The sequence below is a fragment of the Polypterus senegalus genome, chromosome 4, assembly GCF_016835505.1.
Source record: "Polypterus senegalus isolate Bchr_013 chromosome 4, ASM1683550v1, whole genome shotgun sequence".
NCBI classification, from domain to species: domain Eukaryota; kingdom Metazoa; phylum Chordata; class Cladistia; order Polypteriformes; family Polypteridae; genus Polypterus; species Polypterus senegalus.
The window spans coordinates 203,271,116-203,288,791 of record NC_053157.1 but is presented as its reverse complement, the minus strand read 5'-3'; the positions used below and the strand labels follow the sequence as shown (position 1 = coordinate 203,288,791).

At 39.0% G+C, this 17,676-nt stretch overlaps 1 protein-coding gene across 1 annotated transcript in view; it reads right to left on the bottom strand.

The window, feature by feature from the left end:
• fam113 (family with sequence similarity 113) overlaps nt 1-17,676 on the bottom strand; it is a 105,886-nt gene that overhangs the window by 47,345 nt on the left and 40,865 nt on the right. The window contains exon 5 of the mRNA XM_039752917.1: nt 6,807-7,039. Coding sequence (XP_039608851.1) covers nt 6,807-7,039 — 233 coding nt within the window. The remainder of the gene's footprint in view (nt 1-6,806; nt 7,040-17,676) is intronic.

The window sequence follows — 17,676 nt, the reverse complement described above, 5'->3', positions numbered from 1 at the left end:
AGATTGCAGACATGCTATAAGCGCCTGTCGTCAATGGGTCATACAAGGAGCATTATAAAGATCCCACTACAATAAATAACAGCGCTGTTGCTGTTTCAAGCTGAATAAAGCTGGTGTTAAAGTACGGAGACTCAGCTTCGTGTTTTGGGGAGCAAGATGGGGACTCGCACTTCACAGCGCACACACACACAGTCACAATGCTGTAGTAAACAGTATACGCTCGTACAGATGACTGTATGAGTGAGGCACACAGACTCAGATGGAGAAGAGGAGACGATTGCCAGAGAGAGAGAGAGAGAGAGAGAGAGAGAAACCATCAGCTCAGTTGTGATCAGGGGACGCTCAGCAATCAATCAATTAACATTTATTTATATACCACATATTCATACAAAAAAAATGTAGCTCAAAGTGCTTTACAAAATGAATAGAAAAATAGAAGACACAATAAAAAATAAACATAAGTCAACATTAATTAACATAGAATAAGCTCAGCAGACAAAGTGTATCCATACTACTCGTATTGCAAGACATCGCTTGTTTATCAAGTCAAAATTTATTAAAAAAATTTTGCATGTCTTGCAAAACACTCGTAAACCAAGTTACTCGTACACCAAGGTTCCACTGTATATACTTTCTAAACTGAAATGCAATGAGCAAACAGTGCATTACTGATTAATTCTGTATACAACTGCATCTCTTACCTGAAATGCTGGTTAACTGTATTCAAATTTATATAATAGCAGATATTCACCTCTCGAACTGATAAAGCACAGTTTTTTTAAACTCACACACACACACACACACACACTCCACCACCCTTTGGTTACTCGTGCAGCTGCCAAGGAAACTCAGCACAAGACAGCTTTCACCTTTAAGAAATACACCAAGATTAAAAAAAAAAAATATTGTTTTGCAGGAAATAGACTTGCAGTGTGTTAGAATTAAAACTTGCAAAGCACATTTTAAAATGTAAAACCTTTTCTATGCATACCAGCAATATTTTCTGTACCAGCAAATTCATACTGTAAGGAAAAATATAATCCAGTACATGGTTCAACCAGTTACTCAACTGGTCTTAGCTGGAATACTAATATCTTTAAGCACAGCATAAGACATCACTAGTGGAGTATCTCATAGCATCACAGGAGGATTTCAAGTCCATAATGTGGTGCATGTGACCTTCCAGTGCTTTGCTAAATTAGCCAATATTGAAACCTGGCAATATGGAGCTACTTTAATTTTTCATTAAGTTCTGAAGTCAATGAACAAGACCACTTTTAGTAGAACGAATTAAGGTTTAGAAGAGAGAAAAAAAAAAAAAAAACCTAATACAGTACATCCCAAAATTCGCGGGGGTTACCTTCCTAGAGCACCTGCAAATTGTGAAAAACCGTGACTTTTGGATGTGGTTTAAAAACAAAAAAAAAAATGCTGTTTAAATGCCTATTTTTAATAGTTTAAACCCTAAATACAGTATGCCCAAAAAGCACTTTAATTTCATTGCAAACTCAGCTTAATACATTACCTAAAAAGTTACCTTATTACCTAAAAACAGAATGTAACAGTAAACCCATATACTGTACAGTTGTACTGCTATGTCTCCCGCGGTGCTAGAATATAAAATACCAATGTTACCGCTGTAAGTACTGTAATTCATGCAAGCGCGTTTTCTTTGGTATGCACTTTTATTTTCTTTGTTATAAGTAAATACATACAGTAATTTCATTTAATTAAAATACAGTAAAATGTATGGGTACTCACCAATGATGATGATGTAACTGTGCAGTACAATGCAGAGGATTTAAAACTCCTCGGGTGGCACTTCTTCAGGCGCTTCAGGAATAATCGTATCTTTGGATGGGTCTTCTGGTGGGGTTTTGTGCTGGCTTTTCTTTATAGGTTTCAGGAACACTGATGGAAGTTGCTACATTGTCTCCTGTAGCGAACTGCTGGTACAATTTCCAAGCTTTCTCAGGGATGATGTTACCATCCAAGGGGATGTTTTTCTTCCTGCAGTCTGTGATCCACAATGCCAAGTATTCCATCCTGAGGACATTATTCCTTACGGTCGTAACCTTTTTGGCACTATCACAGAAAGTTACAGATACGATACTCTGGATCGCTGCCTCATTCTTCTTTATGTAATGTACAGTGCTTTCATTAATGCCATAGTGGCGCGCTACTGCAGCATAACTTTTTAGTTCCCGGAGCAAATCCAGTGATTCAACCTTCTCCTGGAGTGGTTTAAACTGCTTCTGGCGCTTAGGCTCAGAGACAGAAGCCTTAGAAGGCGCTGGGCATTTCGGTGACATTTTGTGCGTTTAAGAATAACAAAATGAAAACAGTACAAAATGGAAAACACGAGGACACACAGCAGGAGACGCGTCACAAGGCAACACTCAATCAGCAGCAAGGAGAAATGAATAACGCTCTCTGATTGGCTACTTGCACCATCCCAAACCACATTTCCCTCAGCGGTGGTAAGCCCACTCAGCTGGAGACACGTCACAGGGCAGCAATCAGCAGCAAGGAGAAAAAAATAATGCTCTCGGATGGGCTACTTTCACCATCCCAAATCATGTTTCCCTCAGCGGTTGCTTCCTGTTCTCTCTACAGCACAGTATTGCCAAGAAAAAAAGCCATAAAAAAATTGGAGGATATTTGCACTTTCTGCTAACAGGTTCTAAGGAAAAATCCTAGAATGACCGAGTCCGCGAACCCTGAACCGCAACTTCGCGGGGCTCTACTGTATTCCTATTTATTGGACATATCTAAATTGGCATCTTTATTCTAGAGTAAAAACAATACATTATCAGAAAAATCTTAAGAGATCTCTCTTATACCCTCCAGAAGTCATCTTTCTAAATTCCTACCCTTCTCAAAGATCCACAGGTCATCCAGTTCTGGTATCCATAAGCACCTATCTGCCACTCGGCTGGTTGAACTACAATTAAAAAGAAAAAATCCCCATGAAGACAATTTTCATTAAAAAAAAAAAAAAAAAAAGGGATCTCCTGTTTATTTGAAAATAGGTTTTCAGCTGGTCATTTCTTTTTGTTTAAAAACTAACAAAACAATAAAACTGGTGTGATTTTATAACTGGAAGTAACTTTAATCCAGTCAGGAGGAGGTTCAATCTTGCCTTAAATCTCTCTGCAACATCCTAAAGCAGGTCTCTGGGATATTCACTGGACACTCACTGAATCCCTGGGTATTCTCTCTAGGCATCTCAGGGATAGGGGAAATATGCAACAAGACCTTCTGAAACCTGGTCTCCTAAACCTATGTTATGAACCATCCTTCTCTATGAGAAGCCGAAATTCTCTCTGTGAACCTTAAGTGGAGACCTAATCCATTAAGCCAAAGCTGTGCAACAGTAGTCTGGGGCCGAGAAGCCACAACTTTAAGGATTTAGATTTAAGCATCTAAACTCTGGGGCCAGAATGAGTAATGCCTTTCCCTTTTGAAGTGGCAAAAGACAGCAGAAGGCAAGCTGAGGAAGCAGCACCACAGCATTCACAAGAATCATGTAGCAAAGGGAGAAGGTGCACTACAATGTATGAAGAATCTTCCACATGAACCTAGAGCTACAACATCAGATATGATCCAAAAAGACTTGGCACTCAAACTATTCCTGTGACAAGATGAAGTAGAACTTTGAAACAAGTATACAGCCAGCCTATAGATTTGTTTGTCTCTCTCTAGTCTACACTCATTTCTTAAAACAAGTGTACTTCAGTAACCTTGATATAAAGTCTAAAAGCCGGAGACCCGCCTACTACAACAGAGAAAGGCAAGGTAAATAGGAGCTTTGCATACTCATTTGATTAATAACCATCGTTAAAGGGAAAACTGCCAATTAACCAAGCTAAATTTTTTTTTTTTTTTTTTAAATTCCACATTATGATGTCATCCTCCTGGGTTGGCATGTTACTGATTAAATCATAAAAACTACATTGGAAGTTAATAACATTTAGGGAGATGAATACAGTATGTGTGTATATATATATATATATATATATATATATATATATATATATATATATATATATATATATATATATATATATATATATATATATATATATATATATATATATATATATATATATATATATATATATATATATATATATATATATATATATATATATATATATATATATATATATATATATATATATATATATATATATATAAAAAAGTAACCCAAATCAACCAGTTTGGAATCTTATCAAAAACAAGAAACAAATATTGTTCATTCCATTTGTCTTACAGTTCACTGTTCTTTTGAAATAATTTGATTAGGACTTCCTGCACTTATGAAGAGAAAAAAAAAAAAAAAAACACACGACATCTATAGAAATGAGAAGTTCAAGGCAGGCTTTTAGGACTATGTCAACTCTTTCCATAATAATTTGGTCACTCATATTCCCCAGTATAGGTACATAATAAATTGGGTGATTGCCTCAACCATTGTACTAACAATTACTGTAGGTAAATAAGCTTAAAAGTTGCATATGAACATTGTACTATTTAAATATATAGCATTGAACACAAAAAAAATGGTTTATAAGGTGTACCTAGCAATAAATTCAGAATGGCACCGACTAGTGCATTTAAATTTCAAACAAGACATGAATTTGATAATTCAAACATTTATTTCACTACTCTGTAGTGGCAAAATATCCACTACATTAACCAATCAATAAGGCAGAAACAACTAGTTTAATGCCTAGGCTTATATCCAATCTTTTTCAACCTCACCAACCTACACACAAAATTTAATGGCCTGTACTCCTCAAAGCATGACAATTACTATAGTCTCTTAATGATTCATCTAACAAGGACAGGTTATATAAGAAAACATATTACAAGATGTGATGTGTATCAGAAAAAGACAAATGGATCCCTATATATTTAAGTTTTCTGGGCATCTCTCCCATAAAACCAAGATATTTTGTACCCATCAGGCCATGAACAAGTGACAAAGAAGGATACAAAAATGAACAAATTCAGAATTTAGAAATGGGAATTCTCTTTACAGATGTGTGTGGTATTATGAAATACCATTTAATTTTTTCCAATTGGTTTAATCTAAATAAATTTGAATCCATCCATCATTCAACCTGCTATATCCTAACTACAGGGTCATGGGGGTCTGCTGGAGCCAATGATATATAAATTGTATTTTAGATTAGTTCTTCATTTCAGTCAGCTGGCTGCAGTTAACTGGTGGTGTACACCAAGCCGATTCCTTCCTCCATTTTTGGGATGTTTGTAAAGGAGACTCAAAACATTTATTTACATAATATTTTCCCTGACAGATGCCATTATCTTAAATATCCTGTTTGCAGCAGCAAAAACCTAGAAACTATTAAAGAAACCTAAAACTTTGGAATACATTCATAGATACAGTAGGGAGGAGAGTTTAGTTTAGGAGCAAAGAGAGCTTTTCTGAAGATTCTGAAGTCACCTGAAACAGGTCATCCAAAGTTTTCATATCCTAACATTATCTGAAGATAATTTGGGTGATTTATCACTGATATTTAAAAGAAAAATAGAACAGCTTATAAGCAAGGTCAGCCACTTCCATGTACATTTTTCAATCAAAGAAAACAAACTTATTTAGCTTATGTGGCAGACAGCTGGGGGCCATGCTCAGCCAGGATGCCTGGAAGGACAGGAGAGGGATTATACCTCTACTGGGCCACGTCCTGGTTTGTATGGTGGCCACAGGAACAGAGCATGGAAGCTCAACCATAATGGGGCTCGTGGTCACCACAAGGGGACCTACGCAGAATTGTGGAGCCGGGTGTGGTGGAAGGAATTTCAGGGACATCCGGAGTGCTTCTAGGTGCTCATGTGGCACTTACGCCACACCAGGAACTGCCGCCGGATGATCACCAAAGAGCACCTGGAACACATCCGGGTGAATATAAAAGAGGCCGCCCTTCTCCAGTTGAGGGCCAGAGTAGGGTGGTGGAAGATGAAGCTTGGGAGGAAAGGAGTAAAGGTGGCAGGAATAAGAGTGAAGAAGGGACGGAATTTGGGCTGACGAAAGCATTGTGTCGGGCGGTGTTAAAGGACTTATTGTAAATAAACGTGTGTGTTTTGGACATTCAGTGGCTGTCTGTGTCTGACTCAGAACATTTAATAATGCTAATTATGCTTAATTTTAATCTGCTCACACTGTAATAAAAAAAGGTACTAGGAGAAAGTCAAACTTCATATAGAATGAATCCTTTACCAATACTGAACACAATCAGTACTTCAGTCACCTTTTATAGCTGCTCTCTTTCTAGCCATTTAACTAATCATTCAAATGCTCGCTCTTCTTCAGTGTTAGGCCTGAAGTAGACTAACTACAAAATGGAGAAATTACTTTAGAAGAACGGAAGTTAACGATTTGAGACATACGGATTTTAAATACCTTACATTAAATCACTTAGATTTCAAAATGAGCATCTGTGGGCTGTTGGATGGTTGAGACACTTCAAATCAAATCTGTTAAGCTCCAAGGGTTAATAATTATGCAGTAACTTTAAGTCATGGCTATACTGTGTTTTGCCTACTGAAGTTTAAAATATTCCACAGCACTCGTCTTTGTTCTCTTTCCCAGACTGGTCTATCGGCTTTCTTCAGTTTAACAGAATGAAACGGTAGCTATCAAGGCAAACTTGTATCCATGAACCTCGTGGTAGACCTAGATTTAAACATTCTTTAAAGTCAATACTATGCTAATTATACGTACATAAGAAAATCCATACAACTTTCAATACAAAAAAAACCCACACAGTACTTACCGAGAAACATCCCACACACAGGAGTTCATAATGACAACATCAGGTGGAGGGCCAGCTTTGAAGTCAGCAAGGATACTTTCCATATAGGTTGAATAAATACGGGTCAGGAAGTAGAACCGAACTAAGTGATGAGCAGTGCAAAACTGCCGCACCTCTCTGTATGCTGTACCATTGTTCAGTCCACCAATCTTTCCACCTTCAACCAGCTGATCACACTCAAAGTTTAGTTCTCCCTAGTGAGACACACAAACTGGTTAGTACTCAAACATCAAGTTTCACAAAAAACTAAACAAATGTACAATTCTGTTAAGAGTAAGTACACCCAATGGAAGTTGACTTTTTACAATATATTTGAATATGTAAAAAAAATACCTACAAATTAAAAGGTATAATATACTTGATCAAAGAAACAACAACCCGCACAAAAGAAAAAACAATCCCTATTCAACAAAAATAACAGATCTAAAGGTCTATTGGGTTAAAAGTAAATTACACCTTCAGCTTCAGAAGGTGTTATTGCCACTTAAGCAGAAATTACTTCTTGTAGACATTCTGTATAACTACCAGTCTGACATTTGTCCTGGGTATGATGTTAATTTGCATTTAGCCCTGCAACCAGGTCCTCCAACTTAGGGAAAACTTGGGGGTTGGTGGCAGGTTTGGCACTCCAGCCACAGTTATCTGTACTAATAAAAGGTAAAGCCCTCACTGACTGACTCACTCACTCATCACTAATTCTTCAACTTCCCATGTAAGTAGGAGGCTGAAATTTGGCAGGCTCATTCCTTACAGCATACTTACAAAAGTTGGGCAGGTTTAATTTCGAAATTCTACACGTAATGGTCATAACTGGAACCTATTTTTATCCTTATACTGCAATAGACTGCAGCTCGATGGCCGTGGGAGGCGGAGTTGCGTGTCGCATCATCACGCCTCCCATGTAATCATGTGAATTGACTCAATGCTGTAAGTAAGGAAGAGCTCCAAACAGCACTGAAGAGGAAAAAAAAAAAAAAATAAAAGCATACAAGCATATTCATAAGTGCAGCTACTTCGGAAACAAAGCACGGTGTAAACCTAAAGTTTACATAAAATTCATAGACTGGCTGCCGCTAGCGTTTGTCATGCCCACGACTAAATACGATATTCGCGAGATACAAGTTCAATGAGAGGACACAGGGTATAAAACGAGAGTTTTGATCAGTTTGTAACTAAGTTAAAATTGCTGGTGAAGGACTGTGCTTATGCAAATTCCGAGAGACTGTTTGTGGAGGGACTGACAGTTAAGGCGGGTGGGGGACTCAATTCATCATCTCCACTCCCATTCACCTCATTTTGCTCAGAGCGGAGCTCCGCACCTGACGTGGTCTTGCCGTTATTTCCTTAGCATTTAGTCCTCTTTCCTTTACCGATTTATATAAAGGAAAGTTGATGTCAGGGATAGAATAATGTTTGGCTCAAACTCAGCAAAAGTGCGAGAGAAACTTAAGTGCCGGGTCTGAGCTAACATTAAATAAAGCCGTGGACATCACAATCTGAGAGACTGTTTGTGGAGGGATTGACAGTTTATGACGTGACTCCCCCACCTGCCTTATCTCCCCTCTCATTAATCTCATTTCACTCCGAGCGGAGCTCCACAGCTAACAGTCTTGCGGAAGCAACTTCATCACGCTGCCACCAAATACTCACAGAAAAATCCAAAAGTTAATACACACGCTGTCTCTAGAGTTTCTCCACACTCTGAATGTATTCCTCGCATTCCTGTTATACCCTCTGATCTCCCATTTCAATTCAAATGCCTCCAATTTCCAGTAAGGCTCTGCTTCGCGATGAGAATAAGTCACAGGGACAGACCCTACAAAAGGTTGCCATTGATTTGAGGCAAGATTGCTTTTCTCCTGGACAACTATACTTTGCATTCTCAAGAGTAAGCTTGCACAGCTTGGGCATATTACAACCAGAGTGCTGAACTGACAACATGGTATACAAAGAGATCCTTAAATAGTTATTGGTATATTTTCGCTCAGTTCAAAAAGGTTTTCTTTTTTTCTTAATAAAAATTTAAAAGCAGTACTTCGTCGCTGCGAAGCGCGGGGATTTTGCTAGTATAATAAGCTACTAACCTCTCCTCAAGTGTGACTTTTTAAAAAAAAAATATATTATATATATATATATATATATATATATATATATATACACACACACACACACACACACACACATATATATATATACACATACATACATACATACACAGTACCACTGCACCATGCAAAATTCCTTCAGTTGCAAGACGTTTGTAGGTTTTCTTGCATGTACTGCCCATTACAACTACCCCACAAAATTTCATAGGTATTCACATTAGAACTTTGACTAGTCTAATCCATAACCCTCCATTTCTTTTTTTGAGCCATTCCTTGGTTGACCTGCTAATATCCTTTGGTTCATTATCATGATGTTAAATGGTCCATTTGTGGTTCAGTTTTAACTGTTGGACAGATTGATACAATGCAGAACTCATAGTTAACTCAATGACTGCAAGCTGCGCTGGCCACGAGACAGCAAAGAAACCCAAAACCAGGCTTCACAGTTGGTAGAGGTTCTTCTCCCAAAATGTGGTCTTTGGTTTGCACCATACAGGTCTACCATTACTGTGGCCATAAATCTTTGATGCATCTGTCCAGAGCACATTGTTCCAAAAGACCACATGTATGCTGTCCCTATAGTTTACCATTTAACATAAATTTGACCTGCTAGTGAGTGTTCCAAAGGAAAGCCTTTGTCTTTTATATAATCTCTTTGGACTGTAGGTGCATGCATGACACCACCAAATTTTGCAGGAAGTATCTGTGATTCCACTAAGAAATTGTCAGATTCATGGAGTCTTGATGTTTTACATTCAACACTTGAACTGCCCAAGTGATTTGAAATCATTCATTGTAAAGAAAGTCTACAAGTCCACAAATTCAGCTTTTTTTTTTTTTTTTTTTTTTTTTAAATCCCTTTCCAGTCTCATACTCTCACAACTTCATTTCCTAGGGCCTGAGAGAGCTCTATTGATCTTAGCATGACAAACACCAGAACCAAGATTTCTGCAGTTTAACAAAAACTGCCCCACAGGTTCCAAATGCATACTCCTTTAGGAGGTACTAATCATTGGCACCTAATCTGGAACACCAGATAATTTTACAGATCAATGTAGGAATGTACTCTTCTCCCAACTTCCAAATATGATAAACCTGCATTTTTATTAATTTAAAATGAGGGGAAAAAAAATTTAAAACAAAAATGACAGACACATAAAATTGATACCTTCATTATATGTACAGTATGTAGGAGCTACAGCCCACGGAAATTAAGTTGTACATGCGCACAAGACTGGGATTTTAAAGCAAAAGCTTTGCAAGATGCTGAAAAATTCACGCTTTTGTTTTTAGTCGACTAGATTACTGTAACACACTCCTCTCAGGACTAAATCATCATCAATAGGTTGCAGCTAGTGCAGAATGCAGTTGCCAGAATCTTACCTAGGAAAAAGAAAATCCGAGCACATATCTCCAGTTTTTATGTCAATACATTGGTTACCCATGCCATTTAGAATTGACTTCAAAATACTGCTTATGGTTTACAAAGCCTTAAACAATCTTGCTGCATCCTATATTTTTAGAATGGTTGTTCACCTTACAGTCATGGCCAAAAGTTTTGAGAATCACGCAAGTATTGATTTTCACAAAGTTTGCTGCTTCACCGTTTTTAGTTCTTTGTCAGTGGTTTCTATGGTATACTGAAGTATAAATTACAAGCATTTCATAAGTTTCAATGGCTTTTATTGATAATTACATTAAGTTTATGCAAAAATTCAGTATTTATACTGTTGCCCCCGACCTCTACAATTCGCCCCGAGATGCTGTCAATCAATTTCTGGGCCAAATCCTGACTGATGGCAGCCCATTCTTGCAGAATCAATGCTTGGAGTTTGTCAGAATTTGTGGGTTTTTGTTTGTCCACCTGCCTCTTGAGGATTAACCACAAGTTCTCAATGGGATTAAGGTTTGGAGAGTTTCCTGGCCATGGACCCAAACTTTTGACATTTGGTTTCCTGAGCCACTTAGTTATCACTTTTGACCGTATGGCACAGTGATCCATCATGCTGGAAAAGGCATTGTTCTTCACCAAACTGTTTTTGGAAGGTTGTGTGAAATTGCTCTCAGAGGATGTTTTGGTATTCTTTATTCATGGCTCAGGATCGGGGCACCACCAGTGCACAGCTTGCTCAGGAATGGCAGCAGGCAGGTGCGAGTGCATCTGCCCACACAATGAGGTGAAGACTTTAGGAGGATGCCCTGGTGTCAAGAAGGGCAGCAAAGAAGCCACTTCTCTTCAAGAAAAACCATCAGGGACAGACTGAAATTCTGCAAAAGGTAAAGGGATTGGACTGCTGGGGTAAAGTAATTTTCTCTGATGAATCCCCTTTGATTGTTTAGGGCATCTGGAAAAAAAATTGTCCAGAGAATAAAAGGCGAGCACTACCATCAGCCCTGTGTCATGCCAACAGCAAGTCATACCGCCCAGCATGACATGAAGAGAAAACAGCCAATACAAACAACTTAAAATTTAAGCATTAGACTTGGCAAAGCGGTCTAAATGCACAGACTGCCAATAACTATCACTGCTACACTTTGCCTTTTAATATTTATTGAACAAATTAGTCTTACAATAAAAGCCCCTTCACAGTTTATCAAGATGTTCAGTAAATTCATATCCTATACAGTGATCCCTCACTATATCACGCTTCAACTTTCGCGGCTTCACTCCATCACAGATTTTAAAATGTAAGCATATCTAAATATAGATCATTGATATTTCGCTGGTTCGCGGATTTCTGCAGACAATGGGTCTTTTAATTTAAAGTACATGCTTCCTCAGTTTGTTTGCCCAGTTGATTTCATACAAGGGACGCTCTTGGTGGATGGCTGAGAAGCTACCCTATCAGAGCACTATTACGTATTAAACTCCTCAAATGATATACGATATGCTTCCCGCGTGGTGCTTCGCATACTTAAAAGCTCCAACAGCCCATATTGATTTTTGATTGTTTGCTTTTCTCGGTCTCTCTCACTCTCTCCGATATTCTCTGCTCCTGACGAAGGGGGTTTGCACAGAGGCGGTTTGCTTAGAAGATACGGATGGTGCCTGTAACTGATACCTTCATTGCTGCCGCTTTATCATGGTGCTTCGAAAACTTAAAAGCCCAACAGCTGTCTCTCTCTCTGACATTCTCTGCTCCTGATGCGCATTCCTTTGAAAATATGTTTGTATTCTTTCAAATTGTGAGAAAGAACTGTCATCTGTCTTATCATGGAGCACAGTTTAAACTTTTGACTAAAAAGAGTGTTATTTCATGTCTAGAGGGCTCAAATGTTAAACGTATTTAGAAGGTCGTAAACAGGTTTTCTATGCACTAACTGCGAAAATATTAGATTTACTAGCAAAATACCCGTGCTTCGCAGCGGAGAAGTAGTGTGTTAAAGAAGTAATGAAAAAGAAAAGGAAACATTTTGAAAATAACGTAACATGATTGTCAATGTAATTGTTTTGTCACTTAATGTTGCTGATACATATATACACACACACACACACATAAGCAAAATACCTGTGCTTCGCAGCGGCGAAGTACTGCCTTAATTTTTATTAAGAAGAAAATTAAACCTTTTTAAACTGAGGGAAAACAACAATTATTTGTTAAGGATCTCTTTGTATACCACATTGCGAGTTCGGCCCTATGGTTGTAATATGACCAAGCTGTGCGCTGAGCTTACTCTTGAGCATGCAACGTACAGTTGGCCATGTGAACAGAAATCTTGTTTCACATCTCACAGCTTGGATTGCTGCTGTCAGTTTGAGTTTCATGGTTTGTTTCAATTACGACACTATTAGCAGGACTTGTTGTGTTGAAGTGACATTCGGCATCTGTCAAGTGTTCTAAGTATACAACCGGCTTCATCGATAACTTCATATCCTGCTCTTTAGAGTTTAAACATTCATAAACATCAAAAGTGTCCACTACTGAACTCCACCTGTCAATCTAAGATGTTTAAGAGGCATTGGCGGTTGTCGAAAGGTGTAAAATATTTGGCCATTTCGGTACACTTGAAAGCGACAACCGAACAATTCACTGGCAGCCATCAACTCACATGCAGATGCATTGGTGAAAGGCTTAGGCATTTCACTCTTATAGTGCTCCTGTGTAGAATAATTGTCTCCTGTATCGTCATCAGTCCACACCTTGAACTTGTCCCAGTCATTCAATACATAAGACAATGTTCCTCCGGATATCAAGAGTAATCCTGATATGGCTGTGCAATATGTAACAAAGAGAATGGAAAGGGTAGGTGCCATCTCCGGTCATGGAAACCACTCGGTAAGTGACAGTTCTTTGATCGATGAAGATCACCTCGATAGACATGTTAATGGGGGTACGTTTGGAATGATAAAGGAAATGGGTACCTGAACAATGTAAAGTAAGTCTAAAATACCTACACAACTACTATAATCGTAATAAATGAACAATAAAACAGCAGAGAAGCCATGGATTAAATAGAAAGGCTGTAGTTATCAGCAGGAGACATGAATCCCATGGCGAAGCAAGGAAGGGAATGTAGAGACTGGAGCGATGGACAGCCTTATATAGGCAGGTAGCCAACAACGTAGGAGGCGCTGGGATGGGGGACCCAACGGCGCCTCACACGGTGACCGAGCTGCAGGCTATGGACATATATATGTACGCAAGTAGGATTCAGTTAGCGTTGGGAACCTGCGTAACAAATTTCTTGAAGATGGGCCCATAAGTAACAAAGACCGTTGAAAAGTTCAATATGGCGGCCGACAGTGGCATTATACCACCGAAATAAGTACCAAATTTCAGCCTTCTACCTACACGGGAAGTTGGAGAATTAGTGATGAGTGCGTGAGGGCTTTGCCTTTTATTAGTATAGACTAGCAAAATACCCGTGCTTCGCAGCGGAGAAGTAGTGTGTTAAAGAAGTAATGAAAAAGAAAAGGAAACATTTTGAAAATAACGTAACATGATTGTCAATGTAATTGTTTTGTCATTGTTGTGAGTGATGAGTGTTGCTGTCATATATACATATATACACATAGTCTTTGGGGTGCAAGCAACTGTTGCTGGGGGTGCCAGAATCCATGAAGGAAGAAAAATGAAAAACATTTGTACAAAATCTTAAAATTTATCCACCCATTCCTAAATAATTAAAAATGGGCAGGCCATTTCGTATCAGTGCAATACGCTGTTTGTTAAAACGGATGACTCTCGCTCTTACGTGCAAGTCTGCGTGGATATTATGATTATTACGTTTCTGTTCAAGTTCTATTTAAATTTTAAATAGAAGGAATTTTTATTTAGTCGACAGAATATTATTCCGGAATAAATCAACTCAAACCTTAAATAACTTCTATTTTGCTCTCCATAAAAATATATCCTGTCAAAATTATACAAATTCAAATATGAACATGGTGCATAACAAACCCTAGAAATATAAATAAAATTTGTTCTTTTCAGCAATAACAAATCAAATCATTCAGTTGTCTTTGCTCTTATGTCATTTTATCATAAATACGCTTGGCATCTTTTTTTGCCAACAAGTTCGTTTATGTTTGGTGTGAGGTTCTGTGTTGTGGAGATTCTCAGGATGGACTGCAGGTGCTCATCAGTGAGGCGACTCCTGTGTGCTGTTTTGTTAGTCTTCATTACTGAGAAGAGCTTCTCACACAGATATGTGCTACCAAACACACAAGGTTCGAGACGCATGTAGATGGAGCTGGAGCATTTCTGCGGGAATGGAGTGAATAAACTGTGCGGGCCGTGCAGTATCGTACTTTGCCTTCAGTGTGCCATTACACTGCAGCTCAATCACCCCCATCTGAATCTGCACAGGTGCAGTTTCCACATTAACGGTAAATGGGTTGCGAAACAACTCAAAATTCTTTTTTTGTTCTTCAAAGTCACCAAAGCGCCGTGCGAACTCAGTGCGCTCAGTTTATCAGCAAAATGCATATTTGGGAACACCGTTGTGCCGATTTGGTTCAACATTACTTGGCAACAGGGAAAGCGGGGCAAGTTGCACTGGTGCATTTGTGTCTTCCATAAAAGTAGCTTCACTTGAAATCACTTTAGGCACTTTTCCACTGCATAGTACGGCACAGCACGGTTCAGTACAGCTCACCTTGGTTCGGCTCAGTTCGGCTCGGTTTGCGTTTCGACTGCAGTTTAGTACCGCTTTAGAGTGGGTGGGATTATTCACGTGTCGTTATAGTTGTGCCGCCTCTACTGCCGTGACACCGTGGAACTTTTACAACAACACGCAGACAACGATAACACTTTAGCTCGGCGCGCGCAAGGGTAAGCATCTAAAAAAAGCACATCACTAGCTAACTTTTATCACTGTTGCAAAGCATAAAATGAACTTAACTGCCAGTGTAACATTAAAATGCTGATTCTGTATATTACAGATCTTCCACATTTTGCAAAAATCGCCGCAACAGACCATCTGTTTGGACATTTAACCGTGCTTCAGAGTGGTGGGATGTGATTGTTCCCGGTTTTACAAACACTCAGTGGCTGGAGAACTTTCGAATGTCTGAAGAAACATTCATCCACTTATGCAACAAACTGCGTCCAGCGATGGAGAGACAGGACACAAACTTCTGCGTGTGTGTACCTTTAAAGAAAAGAATAGCCAGTGACACAGTAATGACGATTTTCTCCGGCCAATCAGTGACCAGCAGAGTTTACACGTCACGTTTTGGTAACGGTTCAACGCGCTTGGAACATCGGCTGAGGTCATCGGCTGAGGTGGTACTAAAAAAAGGACCAGGTACCAGGTACTGTTCCCAGTGGAAAACCCCCCAAAAGTGAGCTGAACTGAACCGTGTCGTGCCGTACTATGCAGTGGAAAAGCGCCATAGGTGATTGTGCACGGGTAAAAACGTCTGCTGAAGTGTCAGATTCTTCTTTAACTCTTCTGCTTTCTGTATCTTGTGCATTGCATTCAGGCGTTTCAGGTTATCTTGATGTTTTGTCTCATAGTGCCGTCTTAGATTAAATTCTGTAATTACAGCCACATTAGCTCCACAAATGACACACGGGTTTACCGGCAATGTCAGTAAACATATACTCAGCCTCCCATCGGTTTTTAAAGGCTCTATGTTCAGAATCACCTTTTCTCTTCGGCATCGTGTGAGCTAGCTTCGCAATAACTTGCAGCATCATAAGCTAGACTTGATTAACGCGGTAAGTGTTCGGCAAGGCAACTGAAGCGCTGCATTATGGGATCTGTAGTTTGTGTTACCAGCGCTTCATATCCCCGGGCCATTAATAACAATACAGTATATAAAATGATCTTGCGTGCTGGATTTAATTACACGCCGGACCGGATGTGGCCCGTGGGCCTTGAGTTTGACACATATGGACTAAATAGAACTTGAAAAGAAATATACTTTTTTCGAATGTGATCGCGCAATTCAGATCGAGTTGACGCGCACTACAGTACATCGAGCCCGCGTGCTATTGTGGTTTTGCCTGCGTGCCTCAATAAGTTACCCTCCCCTCGGTGTGTGGTTTAGCTATTTGAGCGTAGCAGTGTAATTCGGTTTTTGTTCAGCACTCTTTGGAACTGTTTTTTGCCTGCGCACTGCGTCAGTTCACGTGAGACGCTGAATATGGTTTTATATGTCACTCGCTCGCTTCTAATTGTTTCGCTGCCTTCTTAATTATATAATGCATGTTTTCTTAAGCGCTTTTTGGAGCTCTTCATGGTTTTCTACGTACTGTGTAATTACGTGGGAGGCGTGATGTTGTCACACGAAACTCCGCCCCCCCACGACTTTCGAGCTCAACTCCATTACAGTAAATGGAGAAAAATAGCTTCTAGTTATCACCATTATGCGTAGAATTTCTAAATGAAACCTGCCCAACTTTTGTAAGGAAGCTGTAAGGAATGAGCCTGCCAAATTTCAGCCTTCTACCTACACAGGAAGTTGGAGAATTAGTGATGAGTGAGTGAGTGAGTGAGTGCTTTGCCTTTTATTAGTATAGATAAAGAATCCTACTTTGTGGAAATTCACTTATGTCTGGAGCGGATTAACCGCGATAAACGAGGGTTTACTGTATAACTGTGCGGAGAATATTTATAAACAGAGTGGGAGAGTTTCTAAGGACTTAAAATATATAAAAATAGCCATACAAACATATGGTTTCTACTTTGCGGATTTTCACCTATCGCGGGGGGTTCTGGAACGCAACCCCCACGATCGAGGAGGGATTACTGTACTGTAATGGTAAAACCTGTACTCTTTTCAAATTCTAATACTGGACTGGAAACTATTTTTTATAGACAACCAACTTTGTCCTGGACCAAGGGCAAAGAAATCCAATTATGGTCAGAAAAGGTAAAACATGAGCAATTTTTCTATTTAAATGGGAGATAAAATACAAAATTAAAAAAAAAAAAAAACCACACATCATCATCTAGAAAAATGTCCTATTAACCCACCAGCCCAAACAAAACAGATATGGCTAATAGGTATGCCAAAGGCCAACTTGAAAAACAGGAGAGCAACAAGTAAGGCGATTGCCAGGGATTAGCAAAGAATAAAACAGGAAACTTCTCCGAGTTAAATTACTACACTGAACTGTGTGTTATGGGTGTTGAGAGAAAAGAATCATGAAGCGATTTCCTTGCTTGTCCCCCTCCAGATCAAAATATGAGCAATACTTTATAAATCCAAGAGGCTGAAGTTAAAGTTGGATTAAAATATGTAATACTTAAAGCCTGGAGATAAATAGCTTACT